Here is a 23,941-nt window from a genome sequence, read left to right on the forward strand (position 1 = left end):
CACAGACAGACACACACAGACAGACACACACAGACAGACACACACAGACACACACAGACAGACACACAGACACACACACAGACACACACAGACACGCAGACAGACACACAGACAGACACAGACAGACACACAGACAGACACACACACAGACACACACACGCGCGTGCATCGCGCGGTGACGTCAGGGCGAGGCGCTCCGGCCGACCCTACGTCACGTCTCCTCTCATCCCGAGCGCGAGACGCGCCTTGGCTCGCGAGAGCCTCAACAGCGAGCGGCGAGAGACGAGGAGGGGAGGATTAGACGGCAGGAGTAGCACCGACAACAATAACAACATCAGCAACGGAGACACGCAGACAAAGAGTAGAATACCAATTGCAACAATAGCGACAATATTAAGCATTACAGTCATCATTGCCAGCACCACCACCACCATCGCCTTCATCACAGCAAACACCACCACTTTTTACCATTTGCCCAGTGATGATATTATTATATTAATCTTGGGCTCGTTCGTGTAAGCGAGTGGCTTGTCCAGCCGTTACTGTAAATCGTCACCATCGCCTTCATTAACCCCGTGTATATTTAACGACGGTGATGATTTCTTCCGTTCGTGAGAGATAGCCACCCGTGCATTCATTCACTGCGCACGATCGACAGTTTACATAGACTGCACAACTTAACGCACACACACATACAGACCATTGTGGATAATCACCATGGTTGTACATCAATTAGAAGACACCCACGATTCGGAACGAATAACAACGCATCGGTGTTGCCATAGCCTAATATAAGCGACGATACTACACCGGCATCGATAATAATATCGATATATAAAGTCGGTGGATGACACGGACATCGACCGGACAACACATCCCCGCCGCCGCTGTTAAATCATTCGAGGCGGAGTGTAGCAAGCACGAGGATGTCTTCGTCTCCGCGGAGGCAGTCGTGCTACCTGTGCGACCTTCCCCGCATGCCGTGGGCCATGGTGTGGGACTTCACCGAGCCGGTGTGCCGAGGCTGCGTCAACTACGAAGGAGCCGACCGGGCCGAGCTGGTGATCGGCACGGCCAGGAGATTGCGACGTGCCCACGGACTCCCTGTCCCAGGACCTGATCTCTCTCATCACCACCACCACCATCAACAACATCATCAGCAGCAGCAGCAGCATCATCAGCAGCACCAGCAGCAGCAACATTCAAAAGCGGAGTCGCCCGAAGCTACGGCGGATGGAGCGGAAGCAGCGGAATCAGGACGAGAGGATACGCGGAGCAGCAGCAGCAGCCTTCATCATCAGCAGCAGCAGCATCACCAGCATGCTCAGCAGCAGCATCGGCAGTCGCCAGCTATGATCAGCAGCAGCAATTGCAGCTACGGCGAGGGACGTGGTGCCTTTGTGCTGCGCTATCCCAGCGTGGAGCGCGGTGGTGCGGGTGGTGGCACGACCACCACCACCACAGCCCACCCACGCCAACACCCGCTGCACGGAGCCATGCCTCTGGCGCTGTCTGGATCTGTCGCCTGCTCTTCGTCGACCTCGTCTTCCTCCGTGCCCTCCCCGCACGCACACGGGCGAGCTTTCAGCCACGCTGCGGCCGAGATGGAGGACTCTTCACCCCCGAGGGACTCCAGCTTAGATCAGTCGAGGAGACATCTCCTGCACGCGGCGAACTCGACCAACAGCGGCAGCAGCAACTGCGGTATCAACTCTTCGAGCGCAGCCGCCACCACCATCACCACCACCACCACTTCCCCCTCCTCCTCATCGACTATCCTCTCTGCACAAGCTCCAAGCGGAAGCAACGGCTCTCGCTCATGCTACTCGCTGATGATCAGACGAACCGGCTCTCAAGGCCAGTCTCACTACAACACGACCACCTCCGCCAGCAGCAGTGGCGGTGGTGGCGGTAACGCTTTGGGAAACAGCAGCAGCAGCGCCGGCAGCGTTGGCATCAACCCGGAGATGCTTGTGATCGGCGCACAGGAGAGGACATCGGCCAGGGACAGGCAGAGGAACGCCGAGGTGATGGCCGAGCTCTGCGAGAGCTTGCGCAACCGCGCCGAGAGTTGGGCGAGCAAGCCGGCCACGGTGCGAGACACCTTGATGGCGCTGTCTCGGAGCTCGCCGTTCGAGGTGCGCTTCAAGAAGGACCACTCGCTCGTGGGCAGGGTCTTCGCCTTCGACGCCACCGCCAAGCCGGGCACGGAGTACGAGCTCAAGATCTACATCGAGTACCCAAGCGGCTCGGCCAACGTGTACTCGAGCGCGTCCGGCGTGGCCAAGCAGATGTATCAGGACAGCACCAAGGACTTTGGACGGGGCCTCTCCTCGGGCTTCAAGTACCTAGAGTACGAGAGGAAGCACGGCAGCGGCGACTGGAGGCTGCTCGGAGACGTTCTGCCCGAGTCGGTGAGGTTCTTCAAGGAGATGGTGGCCGGTGACCTCTTGCCGCTGCCCTTCCTGGACAGCAGGTGGCCCGTGCTGCCCTCGGCCCTCTGCGAGCACCCGCGGTCGATGTCCGCTCCGGGTAGGGGCGCCGGCTCACGCAAGCGCAAGTCGTCCGTCCACCTCCACCTCAGCAGAGACGGCAAGATGCAGGCGGGCGGAGACGACCATCAGCAGCAGCAGCAGCGACTGCGGCAGCACTGGCTGATGCAGCCTCAAGCTGACGTCCTCGTCAAGGTGCACGGGTGCAGGACGTCCGGTTCTGGCTCGGCAGGGTTTGGGCAGCAGCCGCCGCCGCCGCCGCCCTCATCAACATCGTCATCCTCATCCCCGCGGCCGAACTGCTCGCCGGAAGTCACCGCGTGCAGCAACCTCACGGCCACCACCACCACCACGAGCACCACCACGAGCACGGGCGCGCTGAACTCGTTCGCTCAGCCCACGATGGAAGACGACGACGATCCCTCGTCGACGCACTCGCAGCAACACGCGGCGTCCACGCGCCCTCAGGGGGCCGGCTCGGAGGCCGAATCCGGAGGCCCTCTGCTCATCATCTCGCCACCGGCCTGGCGAGGCTCCTCCCTGCGCAATGGGGACCAGAGTTCGCCGACCCCCGACGTCGCGTCCCAGGTGTCGCTGCACGGAACGGATCCGTCGGCGCTCACCCCGACCTCCGCTACGGCCTCGGCGGGTGCCACGGGCCCCTTGCACTGCGCGCTGTGTCAGGAACGGCTGGAGGACACCCACTTTGTCCAGTGTCCCTCCGTGGCCGCGCATCGCTTCTGCTTCCCTTGCTCTCGGGGGAGCATCAGGTCCCAGGGGGCGTGCGGCGAGGTGTACTGCCCCAGCGGGGAGCGCTGCCCATTGCTGGGATCGAGCGTGCCGTGGGCCTTCATGCAAGGGGAGATTGCCACCATCCTCGCCGGCGATGTGAAGGTGGAAAAGGAGAGAGACTGAAGATTGAATATTGAAACGTTTTGCTCCTTTGCGCGCGCGGATGACTGGTTTATTAAAAAGCGACGTGTGATAATGTACAGCCCACATTTGTCAATCAATTGCTGGATTAAGCCCCCCACCACCTCATGCTGTATTGGTTGTGCGGGGTTACTTGATCATACTTCACCACGCTGGTCAGTGGGGGTCGTCGGGAGTGCGGGTTGCAGACAATGTACAGCCGTTCGTCAAACTGTTTCTGGACGCAGACTTCTCCCCACTCTGTATCGGTTGTCGGGATTGTTTAACCGTACATCATCATGCTGATCACTGCCGGTTGGTGAATATTGGGGGATGTGGATCCAAGACCGATTTCGGATATCGGTCAGGTCGCTGGATTCACAGTGCAATGTGATAACCGCTGAGCCACTTCTCCACCACCTCGCCGACAAGTCCAATATCCATGTCTGTGTAAGTCATACCATCGGCTTTGGGCTCAGTTGAACCCATATCTGGGTTATTGATATCACGCGCTCGCTTTGTGCAGCTTTGCTAAGGCTTACTTCGTGAGAAGGTAAAACCATGTTTTTTGTTTTGTAAAAGTCAAGGTTTGTTTCCCTACTCAAAACGGATGATAGGGAGGGGGGGTCAGCCCGTGGCTCAGTTTGCGGGCAGCAGTGGCTCGGTGGTTTGAAACGCATGGAGGTGAAACGCTCCCTCGGTTGGCAACGAGACTGTGTGTGGACGCTGGGGGGAAGTTCGCCTAAGCAATTGCAACAAATGGCCACAGACATCAAGGAGATTTTGGGGGAAGAAAAAAAACCGTGTAAAGTCCCCCCAGCGTCCACCCAGTTGTATACACACGACGCAATGGCGCATTTATGTATTCATGTTTGTTTAAAGGCAGTGCTAATTAGGAATGCGGTGATGGGGTTTTTGTTGTTTGTTCATTTGTGCTTGAGCACCACTGCCAACGCAGTCACTTCAAATCATTTTTGTTTATTCCCCCGTGTCTAGTAATGCAGTTATCAGAATCAGTCGGTATATTGGAGGAATCCGATGAGCTGTTAAGCTCTTTTTCGACGGATGCCCAGTTATGGGCAGGTTCAACCCCGACCCTGTGACTGAGGTATTCCCCCAGATCATAAGAGTCGTATAATGCGTTTCTTTAAATTGCGCAAGGTCGTACGAATTCGGGGAAAGAGACGATCGGAGGATATTCCAAAGCAAAGCAGATATCGGTGAACAAGAGCTTCATGGCTCATCGGATTCCTCCAGGATAAACACAGATTCTGAGAAGCAGAACGAGCAGAGGTGTGACCTGCAGGGTGATGGTGGTGGTGGTTGAACGCAGTGTGGATGAGACGAAACAGTCCGGCTGACAGACCGAGTCCTCAACGTGGGTGGAGGAATCAAGGTGCGAAGTTCGCGTGAACCGCACCCACGGTAGTAGCCATAGAAGCGTTACTGACAAGGGGGGTGGGAGAGACTGGCGTCGATGAGTGTGACGAGAGTGCAGCAGTGAGTGCCGACTCGGGCCAGACGAGAGCGAGAGTCGTGGGTCGGGGTAGAGTTGGGCGCATCCAGGAATTCATGGACTCACCCTGCTGGTCCCTTGCTCCCCATGCCGTACTCGTGTCAGCGTGCTGGGTGACGAGAGGTGACACGTGCTGGCCACGCTAATTGACAATGCGATATGAGACAGCGGCGTAGCTTGCTTGGTAGGCAATAGGTCCTGGTGCCAGGATTTAAATGACCCCCCCCCCCCACCACACACCCCACATCACTTTTTTCACCCAGAACCTGGACCCCCCCCCCCCCCCACACCGGCACGTGAGTTCCCGGTGCAGTTGCACCGCCGGCGCACTCAACAGCTAACGCCGCTGTAGCTGCATGTACGTGTGTGTGTTGGACTTCTTTCGCACCGTACGTAGGCAACCGTGCTGATCGTCGGTGCGAAATTTCACTTCATGCAAATCTATGTACTCTCGATGATACTCAATTTCACACACAGAGACAAAGCTCTCTCCCCTGTAGCCTCCAATAGGCTGTTGGGGCAAGTGCTGTTGCCGAGCACTTACGAAGGCTGATACGACAGAGGAGGGGGTGGGTGTCCAGAACCACGTCCGCGGCCGCCTTTGTCTCCATCGTGGCGATGTTTACACATCGCACCAGGTACTCGCTTGAGGCTGAGTCGACCTAGGGGAGGCCCACGAGCGGCTCACCGCTCCCCATAATTCCATGCAGACACAACGAAGACGACATCCTCACGCGCGCTCAATTGTAAAGTGGCACTTTACCTGTCCCCCTCCCCACCCCCAAAATGTGAGCGATATAACGGTATATATGGTGCTTCATGTACACACGTATTCATAAAGGCTGCAGTGCCCTACTTACAACGTTGTAGTGTACAAAATATATATATATAAACCGAGTTGGGGAAAACAAAGTATGTGTGTGATATGTAAGTGCATTGGGAAAATGTTCACAAACCACGTGGCGGTATTGAAATACATACACGGGAGCTTTGTGTCTGTGATCATTCAAATGGGCTGGCTCTAATTAACGTTCTTATGCTAATGTTGTTAATTATTTAAATTAATTACCCGTGTCTGTCGGGTTATAGTGATTCGTCACCTCGCCAGCACTTCCACGAAACGTTTGCGATTTGTTTCAAGAATCGATTCGGGTTTGTTTTTTTCCTCCCTCCATGAACATTGTGGGCGAATGTAGCGGCCCCTAGTGGCTGGAGAGGATCACTTGAACCCAATAAATACCAATGTATACGAATCGAAAAAAAACATCGATTACTGCACAAGAGATACGACATATGGTGAAATCGATAGTTATCGATGGATTGCGTAAAGTATTTACACCCACCACTGTTCCGTTACTTTTACGAATACATCAACAGACGTGCTCACGATTGAGTGCAGTGTACAATACAGCCCTTTTGTTGTCAATCCACTGCGGGATGAGAGTCTCTCCACGCCGTTGTCGGTCGTGGCACTTAGTTCGACCACACTTCACCGCCGCTTGGAGCGCAGTTCGAGTCGACAAAACAGCTGGGACCCAGGACGGGTTCAGGTAGCGCTTGCCAGCTGATGATGTTTAGCCGTGGCAGGGAATCCAACTCGGGTTTCGAAGGGATCGTGTACCGCAGGAGCGATAACTACCGCAGTACGTATTAAATAATCGAATGCACTCGTGAGAACAACCTTCACAACGTGGACAAACAGGCGCGTCTCGCTTAACGAGCGTTCGTTGTTTTACGAGAATTCGCCATTACGAGCAATTTTCGCGGAACGCATCTCGCCCGTTGAACGAGACGCGCCTGTGCGGAATTGTGTTTCGTATGGGTTGCGCGCACCGTGATGTCTGTGGCGAGTTGATGGGACTTGATTTACGGTCCCATTGTTGTACATTTCTGCACGAATCATCACAACACACGCATTTGCTAAATGACGTCGACGTGTCGCTGTTTTATTTGATGGATCTTACGAACGAATGACTGTTAAGCCGAGCGATTCTCATGTTTGTACAATACCTTGTTTTTATTTGTAGCGGTCGCCAATGTTGTGTTTTGTTATTTTAAATTGTCAGTGTGTGTGTGTGTCTTGAGAGTTAAATTTGATATGTTGTTTTTGTTCATGATTTCAGAAGCATTGCTGTTTACACGTTTTCTCCTTTTAACGACGATGTTTGGTGCCTTGGAGATTTTTAAAAAAAGAATAATAAACATTTACCAGCCTCCGTTATCCCTTGTGAATTATTTTTACCGTCTGATATAGGCCACGCTTCCACGTATACTGTACAATAACAAATAATACGACTAATTACATCAGAGCTGTAATGTGCAGGCTCATTGTTTCCAAAACTCCAGACCACCTCCCCCCATCTAATCTGTAGAGAGAGAGCCGATCCAAATTAAGATTGATAGGTCAGTGCGTGTGTGAGCACGTGGTCCACGTGTTCGACGCAGACGCAGCGTTAACCGCGTCGCGCGCGTCACGTGGGAACGTGTTTAACAAGCATCGGGCGCGTGCAGCGTGGAACGACTGTAATTTGTATTTCATTGACAGCGAATTCGCTTGGAAGCTGAATAGACCTGTATCGTCATGGGAGACTGCTATGGAATATCATTGTTATTGGCTTAGGCTGAGAGGAGAACAGCAGATGGTAGTAATACAGAAGTTGATTTTGGAATCTATTCGCGCGGAGCATTGAGTGTCCCACCCCTTCAATTCCCGCTCCCTCCCCCCTTCCCCTATGCATCGGTGGGTTTTGTTCTGGGTTCTAACGTATTGCTTCATTTGCTCATATCATTAAAAAGGACAATTGCATGTAAAGACTTGAAGATAGTTCGCAGTGTATTCCAGCGCACTAGAAACTCTGCAGCGTGCATGCGTTACACGCGCACTCCACAGAGAAGGCTGCAATATGCGAGCGATTGAATCCTGGCATTTGCAAAGCCAAGAGTGGGCTGGGGGGAGGCTTCCAGACTTCCAAGGATGCTCGACTTTCTGCTGACCTCACCGCCACAAAGAATGCCCCCGTTGTGTTTATAACCTCATGCTTGGCAGCTCAAGTGGCAGAAGGACACCGCTTGCATGCAAGTCAGCGAGCGCACTTGCACACTCACTCGCATTAGCGGACATTGCTTCCCAAATGTACAACGCAGACACATCTTGAATGACTGGGGAGGATGGTTTGGCGGAAGGGAAAATGTGAACATTATAATAATCATCAGCATCCACGGTCCATCCGCTGCTGGATTAGACGCCCACCTCTTGCACGCATCCGCCAGACACTCCCAGCAAGGTATTAGTTGTAACAGGAATGCTCATCATGTCGCAATATATCAGCAGCAGTAAAAGCATCACCAGCATCACCAGCAGCAGCATTACGAGCAGCATCAGACATGGCAAATCCACTGTTGAATGAATTCCCCCAAGAGCCACCACTACTACCTCTTTGGAAATATTTGGAGAGAAAAAAATCAATTTTGATTGCATCTTGAGATGCAATAATCTACTTAGCACCTGCACACAAACTGATTTCGTCGCTCCATCTCCTTTGCGGATGTGCTCTCGGATGCGTTCCACTCGTTCAGAAAAGACAAGATTGTCTCTAGACACCAAAAAGTGAAAATTTACTTTTTTTAGTCCAATAGTTGATCGGTCTCTCTGGATTTGGATTGTGTACGATGGGGTAAAGACGTCTGGCCAGTATGGAAGAGTAGGCCAAAGTACGCTCCAGAATCCATTTCCATAACTCCCCCTCCTCCGGTGAGGGGTTCGCTCTCGCCCTCTCTCTCTAGTGGAGGCCCTTCCGCCGACAGTAAAGAGAACCAGACATTGCAGAGCTGCACCTTCATGGTTTATCAAGCGACTTTTGCTGGTGTTTGGTATCGGGCTGCTCTGTGCTTTTGCATCACAACTCCTCGGGAATCTCTCGGTGATCTGATGACGGGGATTGTATATTTCTGATGACGGGGATTGTATATTTCTGATGACGGGGATTGTATATTTCTGCACGTGTTTCGCAGGAGACGTGACACCATGTAGGCCGTTGGGTTTGGAATTCGTGGGAGATCCTAATTCGAGGAAAAATACTTTCGAAATGTTCTCATTGTGAGCACACACAACAATGAGAAGGGCCAGTGCCCGAAACGACGTCTGTGATATTATTTTCCTGTTAAGGCAGGGGTGCCGCTGGTGGCGAGATATTAACTGTTTCCACTGGTATACAGGAGGTCGTGGGTTCGATCCCGATTCCGATCCCGACCCTGTCGCCTGCTGCTGCTGTATATTTGAAATTTGCGATGTCTCTCTCCCCGTGGTCGCGTGGATTTCTCTCTGGTCCCTTCGGGGTTTCCCTCCACATTTAGTAACACGCGTTTAGAGCATTTGGCCGATATACATTTCCACACGCAAGGCCACTTAGTATATCTATCATTTGTGATAGCCAGATCGCTTCTGAAAAAGAACTACATAGCTCTGTGGGCCTTACCTGGTTAAAACAAAGAAGGAAACGGTTTAGTTTTTGACGAATGTGTTGCATCGTTGTGTGTGCTTGTGTATCACTACCAATGCATGGTCAATAAACAAATGCTGTCTAGCCCTTCTACAACATCACTACATCAAGCCATCACTCAGTCGCGATATTCATCATTTCAGCCCGGAATTACCTCGGTCAGTGGCCCAAAATACATATATTTACGCACCCGGCATATCACATCAAGTATCAATTTCGCTACGGCCCGTGGCTACTAAAAACCCGTGCCACTTTATACTCTGGTTCTACCAGCCAAGGAAAAATTGCAGACACGTTCGCTGTCTGTGTGCATCAGCTATGCACGCAGGCGCGTCACGGGCTCACGTGGATACTAAGAATTCATGCAAACAATTCACTGCTAAGAATTCCTCGCCGACCTCCCACCCTCTGTCTGCTGATTGTGCACATTTTTTAAGAGGCACCATTCTCCCGAAGCGGTAAATCCACTGTATGGGGCGTTGTGTGTTCCCACCCCTCGGGAGGGAAGAGCAAGCGAAGAGCGAAGGGCAGAGAGAGGGAGAGAGAAAGAGAGATGCGTGGATTTTAGAGACGGGAGATGGTGGAGAGTTATGCATTTATGTTGAACTTCTTTCGCGCCGTACGTAGGCAACCGTGCTAATCGTCCTGGGGATGGGAGGAGTGGTGGCGCAGGCAGACTTGGGGAGGCGGGAGATGATGGAGAGCTGGCATGAGGGTTGGTGAAGAGATGCATATGGTGGATGGGTGGGGATGGTGGTGGAGAGACAGACGCGAGGGTGGAGAGAGACGGGGAGAGGAAGATCAATGTAGACGGGTAAGCATAGAAACGGGAGGATGTGGAGAGAGAGAGAGAAACGGAGGGGTAGAGAGACGGGATATTGTGATGGAAAGAGGGAGAGGGGGAGGGGAGAGCAAGAGACGAGAGCGAGACAGGAAGACACCCCCCCCCCCCCCCCCCAGTGAGTAGGCAGCACCAGTGGCCACACTATATTAGTATGACCCGATAAAGCAATTTCACCGTGTACTGTACGGGGGGGGGGGGGGGCACAGACGCCCCGTGCGTTCAATAAACGGAGCCGCGCGCGTCGTGAGCTGATTGCGCGATGACTTTGCAGGACTCCAGCGGGCATGCGTGGGATGCTTGCTGCTTGCTGCTGCGTCGTGCATGCCAAAGCGATCCCGTCGCCAGCACGCACCGCCCCGCCGCTCCTCACAGCTGTCTGCCTGTCCAGCAAAAGGGGGCTGCTTTAACGTGCAGTAGATATCGTGTCAGGCGGAGCGCCGTTTCACGCAGTTATTTTCGGCATCCAGAGACATCCATCTCGCCTGATTTTGTGATCATCTGTTTTTTGTATGTATACTGCATGTGTGTCTGCAGGATACACATACATATGCTCGCCGGATTATAAAATAGGAATATGGTTATATAGTTATATATATATGTATTTGTAGGGTCATCATCAGCATCGTCACGGTGCATTGCCACATAGCCCGTCGGTGTCCACTGGGCATCTCGTCACGTGTTTCCACTCGCCTCTGTCTTGTGCCAATAATATAGCGTGCAATGATATATATATATGAATGGTATGGGTGGAATAGGCGTGTCTCGTGCTATAGTGATAGTGCCTTACGCCGATAATCCATACTCCACGCTAGCCTAGCGGCGTTCCGGGAATTATTGAGTGAGATATTAAGTCCTGGGGATATCGACGCGCAGGGTAATGTTTTAAATACGAGCTAAAGGTGCAGCCCTGCACTTGCTAGCTCACGCCCCTGCTGGTGGAAGAATCCCTATGAGAGCGAGCTCTCAAGTGCCCATCTAAAATTTCATTAAAGGTGGAATTTAATAAAAAAAAAATTTGTTAAAAAATCAAATGAATGTTTTCATTGACGTTAAAAAAGGGAGCACCGTTGAGTTATCACGCCTCTTGCAATGATCATGATAACCAGTGAGCACTCGATTATCCGTCATCATTTTATTATCTGCACCTGACAAATCGCATTTATATTAACCACATGTCGAAAAAAAATATTCCACGTCAAAAACTATCAACGTAAAAAAAAATGGTTCGTTATTTAATTACATATTATGTCTGTATCTCTCAATCAGACATCCTTTTGATGACATACCAACAGTCAATATGAAGATCATCGACATCATTAACATCTTCTTCATCATCACTATCACCATCCTAATGACGATCAGCAATCACTCAACATCATCTTGGTGATCCAAAAAAATAAACAAAAACCCGAGAGTGATCATGAAGCAAATTCTGCACGGGAACAAAACTCCCAAGGAATAGATAAATGAGCGGGCACTGATAGCACTCAGTCTGCAAGTGGCCGAGAACGAACGAGACCTCGACTCCTGCACGGACACGCGCCGGCCCTCCCTGTGCCCAAAGCGCGGCTCTCTGTCTGTCTTGGCACCTGGCACCGGAGTGCGCTGAGATCCCGCTGAGATCTCGCCTGAGTGGTGACCTCAATTCCAGGCGCGCGCGTGCGCGCAGAGCTGCGACTTCGGCTCGCTTCATCCGGCGCCACGTCACTCTGTGCCACTGCGTGCGGCCGGCACAGATAACGTCTGGAATATGTAATAGCCTGGCTGCCTGCCTGACTGCCTGCCTGGCTGCCTGGCTGCCTGCCTGGCTGCCTGGCTGCCTGCCTGGCTGCCTGCCTGGCTGCCTGCTGCCTGCCTGCCTGCCTGCCTGCTGCCTGCCTGGCTGCCTGCCTGGCTGCCTGCCTGGCTGCCTGGCTGCCTGCCTGACTGCCTACCTGCCTGGCTGCCTGCCTGGCTGCCTGCCTGCCTGGCTGCCTGCCTGGCTGCCTGGCTTCCTGCCTGGCTTCCTGCCTGCCTGGCTGTCTGTCTGCTTATCTGCATGCCTTCCGGCGTGGCTGCCCAAGCTATCACTTGCCTACCTACCTGTCTGGCTAATTAGCTGAATGATTGCTTTCCCAGCTGGCTGGCCGAGTGGCTGATTGGCTGCCTGCTAAAATACTTTCCTGTTAGCCTGCCTGTCTGCCTAACAATTCTCCCGTCTGTATAGTTGTCTGCTCACCTGACAGGCAGATTGTCTGCCTGCCGACCTAACTGCCTAATTACCTGCCTAGTTGATGGCTATCTATCTACCTCCCCTACTACTTGCCTCATTAATGATCTATGTCCGACTACCTATCTGCATACCTACCAGCCTACCTGCATGCCTACCTAGTTATCTACATGCCTGACTACCGGTCTGACCTACGTGCCTGACGAACCCGTGTGCACGTTGCTGCGGTTGCATGAGCAAGGCGCTGCTGGAAAGTCCGTGAGTCTCTGCGCTACATCTTACTCAGCCGCCACCCCCGTCTAAATGCCTGAGAACAATCGCTGAGATCTTGTGATCCCCCCCCCCCCCGAGCCCCGCACGCCGTCTTCATTTTTGGCGGTCGGTGCCAAGAAAAGGGCAGAAAAGCACAGCGAGGAGAGAGGCGAGGAGGGTGGTGCGGGGTGCGCAGTGCGTGATGCGTGGTGTGTGGTCCGTGGTGTGTGGTGTGTGGTGGGTGGTGCGTGGTGTGTGGTGTGTGATGCGTAGTGCGTGATGCGTGGTTCGTGATGTGTGGTGCGTGGTGCGTAGTGCGTGATGCGTTGTGCGTAGTGCGTGATGCGTGGTGGGCACGAGCTGTCGTGGCGGTGGCGGTGGCGGACGCGGCTGGGAAGACGATTTGTAGGCTGAGGGTTAGAGAACAGACTGTGCACGAAGCTACACAGAATGATCATCATCATCATCATCAGTGTCATCCCACAATCATTATAATAATATATACATATAAATTCATCATTCATCATCAAAATGATCATCATCATCAATTCATCAATGACTCATTCATCGATCCGCCATCATCATCTGCGATATGAACTAACGTTAACATAATGCACTACTGTTGTGGATGTGTTTTTATTTAGTCCATTGGCAGTATGTGCATCTGGCTTTGCTGCTGATCCATAATTAGAGCGGAGCAAGTCTCCCTGTGCTGCACGCTGAGGACGAATCCGTGACTGCCGTGGAACGGTTCGGCTGTGTTTGTGAGTGAGAACACATTTTTGTGGAAATACAGTCGTACCCCGATTTACGTCTCTTCCTTTCACATCGTTTCGCAAATACGTCGTCACTCTATGAAAACCACTACCCGATCTGCATCTCAGAGTCTTCGCCTCCACCACTCGCCCTGTACATCGCTTCTTTGATTGACGTCGTTTCTATATTTGTCATCGTACCTTTCAGGAACGCATCCCCGACGTAAACCGGGGTATTACTTTATATTTTAAATTGTGTACATGTTGTGATGAGTCTCTCATTCGCGATGAATCTATGATCCACGTGTCCCCCCTTTCCCTCTCTCGATGTCATTCTCAACACGCATTTCCCCGTTCGTATTTTTTTCCCACTGCTTTTTTATATTTTGCATTTGACTGTAAAAGAAAGGGAAGTGGAATTATGGTGGGACACGTCGTGGCTACAAGAGACACTTCTGCAACTGGTCGAGACTGGTCACGGATAGGGAGACATATTTAAACAATGGATATTAATACGTAAATATACTAACAACGTTATAAACACATACATTTAAAACAATCACGGTTAATCATTGCATTAATTAATATTTGCTGTACCTACAGCAGGCCGTCGTTAACAGGGGAATGGTCGGTTGGCGGATACATTGGGCTCTATGGAGGCACTACACTACTATACACTACACTATACACTACACTACTCTACACTACACTATATACTACACTACTATACACTACACTACAATACACTACACTATACACTACTATACACTTCACTATGCACTACACATTGGGCTCTATGGAGGCACTACACTACTATACACTACACTATACACTACTATACACTACACTATACACTACACTATTCACTACTATACACTACACTATACACTACACATTGGGTTCTATGGAGGCCCGTCGTTAAGCAATTAATCGATAACAGAGTGGTCGTTAAGAGCGGTTCTACTCTATACGGTATCTTGTTGTTATGAGGCAAATTTCACGGTGCATGTAGATTTCTTTACAAGTGCTTTTGCACCACTGCCAACGAACTCACTTAATAGAATAAAACTCAGCGGAAGCGTGCCACCTTGTCCGACTACCCTGGAAACATTTGCACCGTGAGATGTATCGACATCTTGGGGAGGCCTTCATCAAGCAGTGGATTGATCATGGTTGTTGATGATGGTGATGATGATGACAATATTTACTGGGTTTTTAATGCAAAATTATCAGTGAGATGGACATACACATTGTGGAAGTCTGCACATTTACCGGTTTTGCATCTCCATTATCCTAGTTTGTTTACAGGGTGACTCACGTACAGATGTTCCCACTGTCATATTCATGATCTCAAGCTTACATATCATTGATATTTGTAAGCAAACCACATCGGCTACGTTGGACAACGTTGTATCAGGAAAATGTTTCGGAGATCTAAATGCGAGTATCGAGATTTGATCTCTGTAATGTATCGTACCAATTTAAACTAAAAACTAAATGTTACCAGGTAAGGCCTACGGAGCTATATATCTCTTTTTCAGAAGCTACCTGGCCACAATTGATACCTCAACAAGGCGGCTTATCGCGTGCACATTAAAAGCAGCCAACTACTCTAAACGCGTGTTGTTGATTCTAAATGTGGAGGGGAAACCCCGGAGAGGCCCGGAGAAAAATCCACACGACCACGGAGAGAACACGCAAACTCCATAATACAGGCGTCAGAGTCGGGATCAAACCCAGGGCCTCCTGCATGCCAGCCGAGGCAGTCAACATCGCGCCACCGCGGCTCTCATGGTAGCTGCCTGAGTACAATGGTTTAGCATTACACAAAGATCAGCAGTAGACCAAACACCCTCGAAAGAAACTATCCAGAGCTCCTCCTAGTGGAGGCCCTTCTTCCTCCAGCAGTGGAGTGAGCAAGGTTTAAATGTGTCACTCGATATTTTCCGCAAGGCTGCTATGAATTGCCTTGGCTGAGTACGGATTATCTGCGTAAGGCTATGCCTTATACATAGTCGTTCACGTGAGCGTAGCCGAAATTCCTCCACACCGAGGACAACGTAGTGCGAGCAAGATGCGAGGTGCTCTCAAACAATTAGTGGAACGGGCGTTTCGGACTGCAATGCAACCCGTGAGGGCTGATGTACCCCCCACCACACCAATACCCCCGTTATTATGTCGCTTGCTCACCCAGGGGACAGCCTGACCGGGTATCGCGACTCTTTTTCATTTCTCCCGCGAGGGAGTTCTGGCTTCACCTATTGCAGCGGCAATAGATCATCCGGCGCAGTCCATGGTTGGAGGCACTCTCACTCCACCAACGAATGAAGGATGCACACACACACACCACATACATCAACGGGCACTCCCCGTGAGGTCCGTGAGTGGCTCGCCGTACATACTGAGTGGGTGGCGGTGGCTTCCCGTCGCCCTCGGCCTACTGCCCGCGTAGCGACTGCGCTCCCAAGTGACTCGGCTGCATGGTCAAATAACCTGTCGGTACTCGGCGCGGTACGGACGCGTCGTTGTGTGTGTTTTTGGAATTATGAACTATTTAAAGAGATTTCAATTTGGGAACTCGCCCTCCACCACCCCCCCCCCCCCCTCGTCTATGCGGAAGATTCAGATCCGCTGCTGTGGCCACCGATGTCCTCACTTATATTACACCCAGCGAAGTCACAGGATGGATGGCGCTACATTATAATTGGGACCAATAGCACGGTATACTTTTTGGCTATGGGATAAATAAGAGCCCAGGGAAAAACTCCACGGCGAACATACAAACTGCACCGCAGAACGGCCACCGCCGAGTCAGCAATGAGACCTCCACTAGGTCGACTGTAGCCTCAAATGAGTATCTAGTGCGATGTGTAAACATCGCCACTGGGGAGACAAAGGCGGTCGGGCGTGGTGCTGGCCACCCACCCACTCGTGCGCCATGCCGGCCTTCATAGGTGCTGCTCGCTAACAGCACTTGCCCCGACCGTCTGCTCAGGCTACAGGGGGGATCTTTGTCTTTGTGTTTGCTGTGCGCGCACAGGTCTCCGTCGCGTGTGCGCGTGCGATCGTGATGGTGGCCGCCGCTTTCAAACACGGCCTCAATTGAGCCGCACGCCGGGCAAATGCCCTCGTGTGCGATGGGGAGGGGGGCGATTGGAATGCGGGCATCGGGATGCGTGGAGCGGTCTTCATCCGGAAAGCGAACAGAACAATGGCTGGTGATTGACGCGTGCCGTACTAGTGCGCGTTTTTAATAATTGATTTGGTATTATCATCATCATCATCATCATCAATTCATTGATCAGAGACAACTCTTGTATTGTATTCATCGTGTAATCGGCATGAGCAATTGTCCGCTGCTCGATGAAGACGAATTATGACGATGATTACGGTGGTCAAACGGCATTGAGCAAACACCACGGCCTTCTCAAAATCGGAGGTCGGCTGTCTGTCCGCCTGCTGTCTTTCGCCGTTGTGTTTAATATCAAACGATTTTGCATCACTTAACACACACGCAGCCCCCCTCCCTCCCTCCCTCCCTCCTCCCCTCCCTCCCTCCCTCCTCCATCCCTCCTGCAGCTCCTTCAACCACCCCACCCCCATCCGTCACCCTCCGTGCGCCCGCGCGCATGCAAACATCTTTCTCTCGCTGTCTCTGCTCCCTCCTTCGTCAGCACCAAACAAACTAAAACCCGCCCCCCCCACCACATCCTCTAAACAACCACTCCACCCACACACACATACAAAGCCCCCCCCCCACCCGCCATCCCATCCCCGTCTCTCTCGCTGCTCCCAACCATCTAGATCGCCGTTTGATTTGTTTTTATTCAAACGGCCACCACCAGCGCCATTCCCGCACACGCGGTGCGTGCGTCCCAGCTTGCGGGAGTGTTGGTAGATGTGGGTGGAGGGGGGGTGTGGGTGGGTGTATGTGTGGGGGGGGGGGGGGGGTGTGTGGGTGTGGGGGGGGTGTGGGTGTGTGTGGGTGGATGTGTGTGGGTGTGTGTGTGGGTGGATGTATGTATGGGGGTGTGGGTGTGTGTGGGTGTGTGTGTATGTGGGTGTGTGTGGGTGGATGTGTGTGTGGGTGTGTGTCTGGGTGTGTGTGTCTCTGTGGGTGTGTGTGTGAGGGTGTGTGTGTGGCTGTGTGTGTGTGGGTGTGTATGGGTGTGTGGGTGTGTGTGTGTGGGTTAGTGTGGGTATGTGTGTATGGGTGTGTGTCTCTGTGTGTGTGTGTGTCTGGGTGTGTGTATGTCTCTGTGTGTGTGGGTGTGTGTATGTGGGGAGCGGTAGTGTGGCAGTTAGCGCGACGCTGCGCTATGAACCCGGCGACCCTGGTTCGATTCCCGCTCACGGCCAACACCGGTAACAATTATCTGAACCGGTCCTGGGCCTCCCCTAGGTAGACTCAGCCTCAAATGAGTACATGGCACGGTGTGTAAACGTCAACACGAGAGGGGGGAGACAAAGACGGCCGGGTTGCCATCGATGCTTTCCGCTCCAGCACCCCCCCTCGTTCGCTGTTGCAAACATTAATTCGTAGGCGGTGCTCGCTAACAACAGCGCGCTGCGCTTACCGCCGAAACTGCCAACGCGACTCGGCTTACACGGCGGGTGAGTGGGGGTGGAGGAGGGGGGGGAGCTTTGTCTGCTGTGCGCACGAGTGGCCCAGCCAGCGATGTGACACGCGTCCCGAGCGCTCGTGACGGCACTTGTCAGCAGAGACACGTACGGCGCAGATGCCGACGCCGCGTGGAATCAGCGGATTTGCGGTGCGCTGGGAGGGAGGCGCGCTGAGACGCCCCGCGTCTTGCCTGCACGCATGAACCACACGATCTCGCGCAGCAAGCCATCCGGTTGCAACAGCAATGCGTATTTTAGTTGTGTGTGTGTGTGTGCATATAGTGGGGAGCGGTGATGATTATTTGAACCGGTCCTGGGACTCCCCTAGATCGACTCAGTCTCAAATGAGTACCTGGTGGCGATGTGTAAATATCGCCACCGGGGAGACAAAGGCGGCCGGGCGTGGTGTTGACCACCCACCCCCTCGTGTGCCTTATCGGCCGTCATAGGTGCTCGCGAACAGCACTTGCCCTAACAGCCTGGTAAGGCTATACGGGGAACCTTTGTTTTTATTTTAATCTAGCGCAATTTATGAGCAGCAGCGGATGTAGCAATAGTAGCAGAGCTGCAGCCATGGTCAATCCACTGCTGGACGAAGCCCCCCCCCCCTAAGCAGCACGCCGCCGTCAACTCATCCCACGGCGATCCTGTTGAGATGAAAGCAGCCAGCGCCTCTGCCGCCAACTGATTTGCTGGCCGCATTTCACCGCTCCATCTCCTCTGTCGAAGTGCTGTCGGACGCGTTTCTCTCTATGTGTGTGTGTACAGTGTACGCACGTGCGTGTTTATTGTTGATGCGAGCACATGTGGACTGCGGCCCGGATAATGCCTCTAGCGTTGCGTGATGTTGTCGCATGTTTTCTTGTTGCAGTCCGCTGTGCATGCAGACATATTCGGGAAATATTAAACAAAATGAGTCATTAACGGCCGCTTTGTCATTCCATTGTTGGGTGAATGGTTTTTCCTTCTTTCTGCGCTGTGTGGGCTATATGGAGGTTGCTTGCCTTTGACCATACTTCCCCACAACTTGTCAGTGAAGGATGGTGAAGCTTAGTTGGGGAAGGGGGGGGGGGTGCGGGACGGATATAGAAACTGCTTGCAACTGATGTTAGCCGTGTCCCGCAAGTATCCAGCTGTAGAGTTCAGCACGTTCATCGCTGCGCCCTAATGCATTCACGATTTTTTTTTCCAACATTTAAAACCATATCTGCGTGTTTGTGTACGATGATGATTGCGTAGTCATCAACGTCCGGGCGGTGGTGGCGATGCTGCATGTGGCCTGTAATCATCCGGCACTGTGGACACAAGGAGGAGCCGGACCCAGGCTTGGCCACGAGAAAAAAAAATGTGGACACCACCTGTTCCGCCTGCACGTGTGTTGAACTTTTTTTGCACCGTACGTAGCCAACCCGTGATAATCGGTGGTGCGGGATAGAGTGTTTCCCCCTCGCACGCGTAGGCTTTCACTGAGTGTTCCGGTTTCCTCCCACAGGCAAGCACTCGTGAATTGGCCATTAACAACTTCATATGTCATGTGGAGGACCGCAGAGCTTGGGAAATTGTTGGCGCCGGCTCACTGCGTGGCTGGCCGTCTTCCTCCTCAACTGAAATTCCTCCTTCCCGCTCGTCTGAGATTTCTCCTTCCTTCTCATCTGACATTCCTCCTACACCGCTCGTCTAAGAATCCTCCGAGCGCATATGAGTCGTTCTCTCTCGACCAGAACCAGCGAATACTGTGCTAGCACGAGTTGAAACTATTATTAGGTTCACGGTCTGTGTGCAGTAATTACCATATTGTTGTGTATGTACTGAATGCTGAAGTTCTTTTCCACCGTACGTAGTCAACCGCGCTAATCAGAGGTGCGTAATGAATTATGAATTCATAATCGCTGCATATGCATACGGATACGATGATAACTTGCACATATTAAATGTGGCAAAACAAAATATATATATTTTGGCGCTGTAATTTTTACGTTAAGAGGAGCGCATCTCTTTTCGTGTCGTCTGTGATGGGTGAACGCGTCTGTTCACGCGTTCACATTCTCCATCGTTGTGCAGCAGTTACTTTGGCGATAGACAGAATAAACAGAGCAATCGCACTGCCAAATCGTCTCGCGGTCGCCGGATTTTTCAATGCGATGATGGCAATTGTTATCATTGTTGTACTATTTCACATGGGAATGATGGCCCGGGCAACAAGGCTAACAATTGAATGCAATGCCTATCGTGCAGACAGTGGCGGGGAGCATGCCTCACTTGTTGAATGATGCGTGTTGGTGTGGGTACCGTGTGTTTAAGCGACGCTCACAACAACGAGCGGAGCGCAGGGAGGCTAAAACACAGCAAGTTGGCACAGTAGGGGCCAGAGGTGGTGCATCTACCGGTCATCTCAGTCAGTCGACCCATGGCACGTGCTGGGTCTGTCCCGTGACCTCCTTCCAGCGGGCGTTCGACACTCCACGTGGCTTTAAAGTGGTGCACCTCGCCTGGCACAAGTGCCGTGGGGACGTCACCGCCACTTAGTGGCGAATTGCGCTTGTTGTTGATTCTCGCTCACGGCCAACACCAGTGACGATTATTAGCACCGGTCCTGGGCCTCCCCTAGGTCGACTCAGACTCAATTTAGTGTCTTGTGTGCTATGGAAACATTGCCACTGGGGAGACAAACATGGCCGGGCGTGGCGCTGACCACCCAACCCCCATCGTTTAACGCACCGTCCTCCATACGTGCCTCGCTAACAGCACTTGCCCCGAGAGTCTGTTGAGGCTACACGGAGGAGGATCTTTGTGCGCGTGCACTTGCGTGAGCCCCGCTTTACTTATTCATCCCGACGCGCTGCTTGTGAAACCTTCCACGTGCGCTCGGAGTGCGCGCGTTGCTCCCCCACCCACCCCCCCCAGTGAAGCAGAGTCGTGGCCACGCCCTGGGGAGCATCTCATCGACAGGCTCATCCCGTCGCATCCTCCTCCTCCACCATCTCATCCTTCCCTCCATCCCCTCCTACCCTCTTCCTCCTGCTGCTACATCTCCTCCCTCCCCTCCTCCCTCCCCTCCTTCTCCTCCCGCCCTCCCTCACTCCTCCCTCCTCCCTCCCCTCCCTCCCTTCCTCCCCTCCCTCTCTTCCCTCCCTCCCTCCGTCGCTCCCCTCCATCCCTCCCCTCCCTTCCTTACCTCCCTCCTTCCCTCCCTCTCCTCCCACCCTCCTTCCTTCCCTCCCCTCCCTCCCTCCCCTACCACTTTCCTCTCTCGCGCCACCACCACCTTGCAGCACGTGCTACGCTGTCCTCAGCTGCGCCTGCAGACAGTGGTGGGTGAGCGCTCTGCAGCGGCAGCACCCCCACCCCCTTCCTCCCCAAGGTCAAGGAGACATCGCGGTCAAAGTCGTTGATTCATTTATCGCGCGCATCGCTTCCTTCCTCCTGCCAAATCTCTCGGCTCGTTTGCTCAGTTGACAATCGACCTCCCCAGGTGTGCGCTCTCGCCGTTGTGTGGCGGCCGTCATCATCGTCAGCACCGCCTGACCTGACGTCTTCCCTTCGTCACACAGTGCACGTGTCCTCTGATGACCCCCCCCCCCCCCATAGTCTCACCACCACCACCATCATCATCAACGCCGTCTGGCTTAAGGCGTCGCCTTTGACATAGGCGACGCGTCCTTCAAAGACCACTCCCATAGCGCGATTACTACTACCACTACTACTACGACTTCTATCACTACTACTATCACTACTACTACCACTATTACTATCACTATCACCATTTGACTCGGCGTTGACCTGGTTACTCTGTTGACACCTACTGCAAGGGCTGTTGTTGTTGTTGTTGACACCTACTGCAAGGGACTGCCGTTGCAGGTCTTCTCGTCCCCAGGGTGCCACTCCAATGCCCCGTGCCGGTAGCCTGCCCTGCTCCACCCAGTCACACGTGTCCCACCCTGCCCACGTGTCCCACCCAGTCACACCCTCCTCTCTCTCCCTCTCTGTGTGTTGAACTTCGTTTGCACCGTACGTAACGAAGCGTACTAATAGGAGGTGCGGGGCAATATCGACGCTTTTTTGCCGCATTCTGTTCCGAAAGCCAGAGTTGTTTGCCCTGACATGTGCCACGACATCCCCATACCTATCTGCGCTCGTGTGCCGCACCTCCGATTAGCACGGTTGGGTACGTACGGTGCGAAAGAAGTTCACTTAAAATCCCAAGCGTGAACCACAGTGCTACGTCTTGACCTTGGTCATGTTGTTGATATTGTTTATTTAATCGGGACACCATCCTTCAATTTAACAGCTTCGACTTCACAGTGTTGGTTGCCATGATGAGGCTTTCATGTTTCCGTCACGTCACAATTGCGCGGTTGTTCCTTAGCCCGACATTTGGTTCCTTGCTCCAGGGCCCATTCGAACCAGCCAACACCACTCCACCCACCTCCCTCCTTTCCTCTCGCTCCACGTCCATTCCCATTCGCAGCCACAGCCACCGCAGCTCGCAAACCCTTCCGGGACCGGGCGGTAGCTCTCAACGTCGCGCCCTCGTTCGACATCGAGTCGCAAACCGAAAGCACCGTGGGACAATTGCCAACGTCCCAAACAAGACCCATCACCAATTCCATAAATAACCGCCCCCCCCCCCCCCCCATCAAGAAATGAACCTACCAAGGAAGACCTTGGTCCACGTTTCACCAAATCCCCCCCCCCCCAGGCCACCTGTGACTGCCACAGCCGGGCTGCATCGTCCACCGATGACCGCTTCTCTCAACTTCGCTGGCGGCATCTCAGAAGATTCACAGAGGGCGTCGCTCCCCACTGGCTCCACAAACCTCTGGGCCACCAACGTTGCACGCCGGCTGATTTATCACCCTGGCGGAGGACGAATGGAGACCGCCTTCTCGACCGCGCTCCAGTGGAGCGTGCTGGTAGCGTGCGGACCTCGGTATTGCAGCTGCATTCACACGCCGAAAACTACCGCTACGAACATGATACCAACCCTAGGATGCAACCTTGGGTACAAGAGACCCTGGCGTAATTAGAACTGCGTACATGGTTACAGGAAAGATATAAATCATTGAACATATTTGTACATACCGGGATCAATAAGTGATCTGTGTGTGTAAATGTTTGTTTTTGTTCCGCACGGTGACATAGGAAAGCCTCGACGAATCTCGTGACTCGTTAATGAATCGGAATCTTTTGTTGTTCCGCAGCAAGAATCCGATGAGCTATGAAGCTCTTTTTCACAGATGACCAGTAGGGGCGGGTCAGAGCGTTACAACAACAAACAGTACAACAAACACGATAGGAGTGCGAAGGATAGGAACGGTAAACAGATAACTAAAATACAGACAAATTAACAATATTATTTTATTTTACCAGGTAAGGTCCAGAAGCGATCTGGCCACAAATGATAACTCAACGAAGTGGCTTATCACGTGGAAATGTTTCGCTGCCAAATAATATAAATATTCTAAAGGCGTGCGGCCTTACCTGGTAAAATAAATAAAAATTAGTACGGATAAAATTACAGTGAATTACAACAATAGAAGTACAACACAGTACCGCCATGGTGTTATCGACTTCAGGGCTACGTATAAACAATATGTGGATATCTATACAGCATTCGAGAGAACGTGTGGAAGGACTTGCATTATTTTTATTTCCTCCTAAGAATTGTTATTTTATTTAAATTGATTTCAAAGCAAGTCAATACAGCTCATATGACCGGAGCGTGGTGTGAGCCGGTCATGCACGTGGGGGAAATCTCAGCGTCTGCCATGCTGCCACGAATATGATCATTGTTACACTGGCAAACAATACCACACACACGATGATTACTTCAGGTTGA

At 52.5% G+C, this 23,941-nt stretch overlaps 1 protein-coding gene across 1 annotated transcript; it reads left to right on the forward strand.

Annotated features, from left to right (window-relative positions):
- Positions 1 to 246: 246 nt before the first annotated feature.
- Positions 247 to 7,091, forward strand: LOC133352788 (interferon regulatory factor 2-binding protein-like B). The gene has a single exon (XM_061568676.1). The coding sequence runs from the start codon at positions 927 to 929 to the stop codon at positions 3,405 to 3,407; it is 2,481 nt and encodes an 826-aa protein (XP_061424660.1). The 5' UTR covers positions 247 to 926; the 3' UTR covers positions 3,408 to 7,091.
- Positions 7,092 to 23,941: the final 16,850 nt, after the last annotated feature.

The sequence above is a fragment of the Lethenteron reissneri genome, chromosome 41, assembly GCF_015708825.2.
Source record: "Lethenteron reissneri isolate LAM-NWPU_2019-01 chromosome 41, ASM1570882v1, whole genome shotgun sequence".
Taxonomy (NCBI): domain Eukaryota; kingdom Metazoa; phylum Chordata; class Hyperoartia; order Petromyzontiformes; family Petromyzontidae; genus Lethenteron; species Lethenteron reissneri.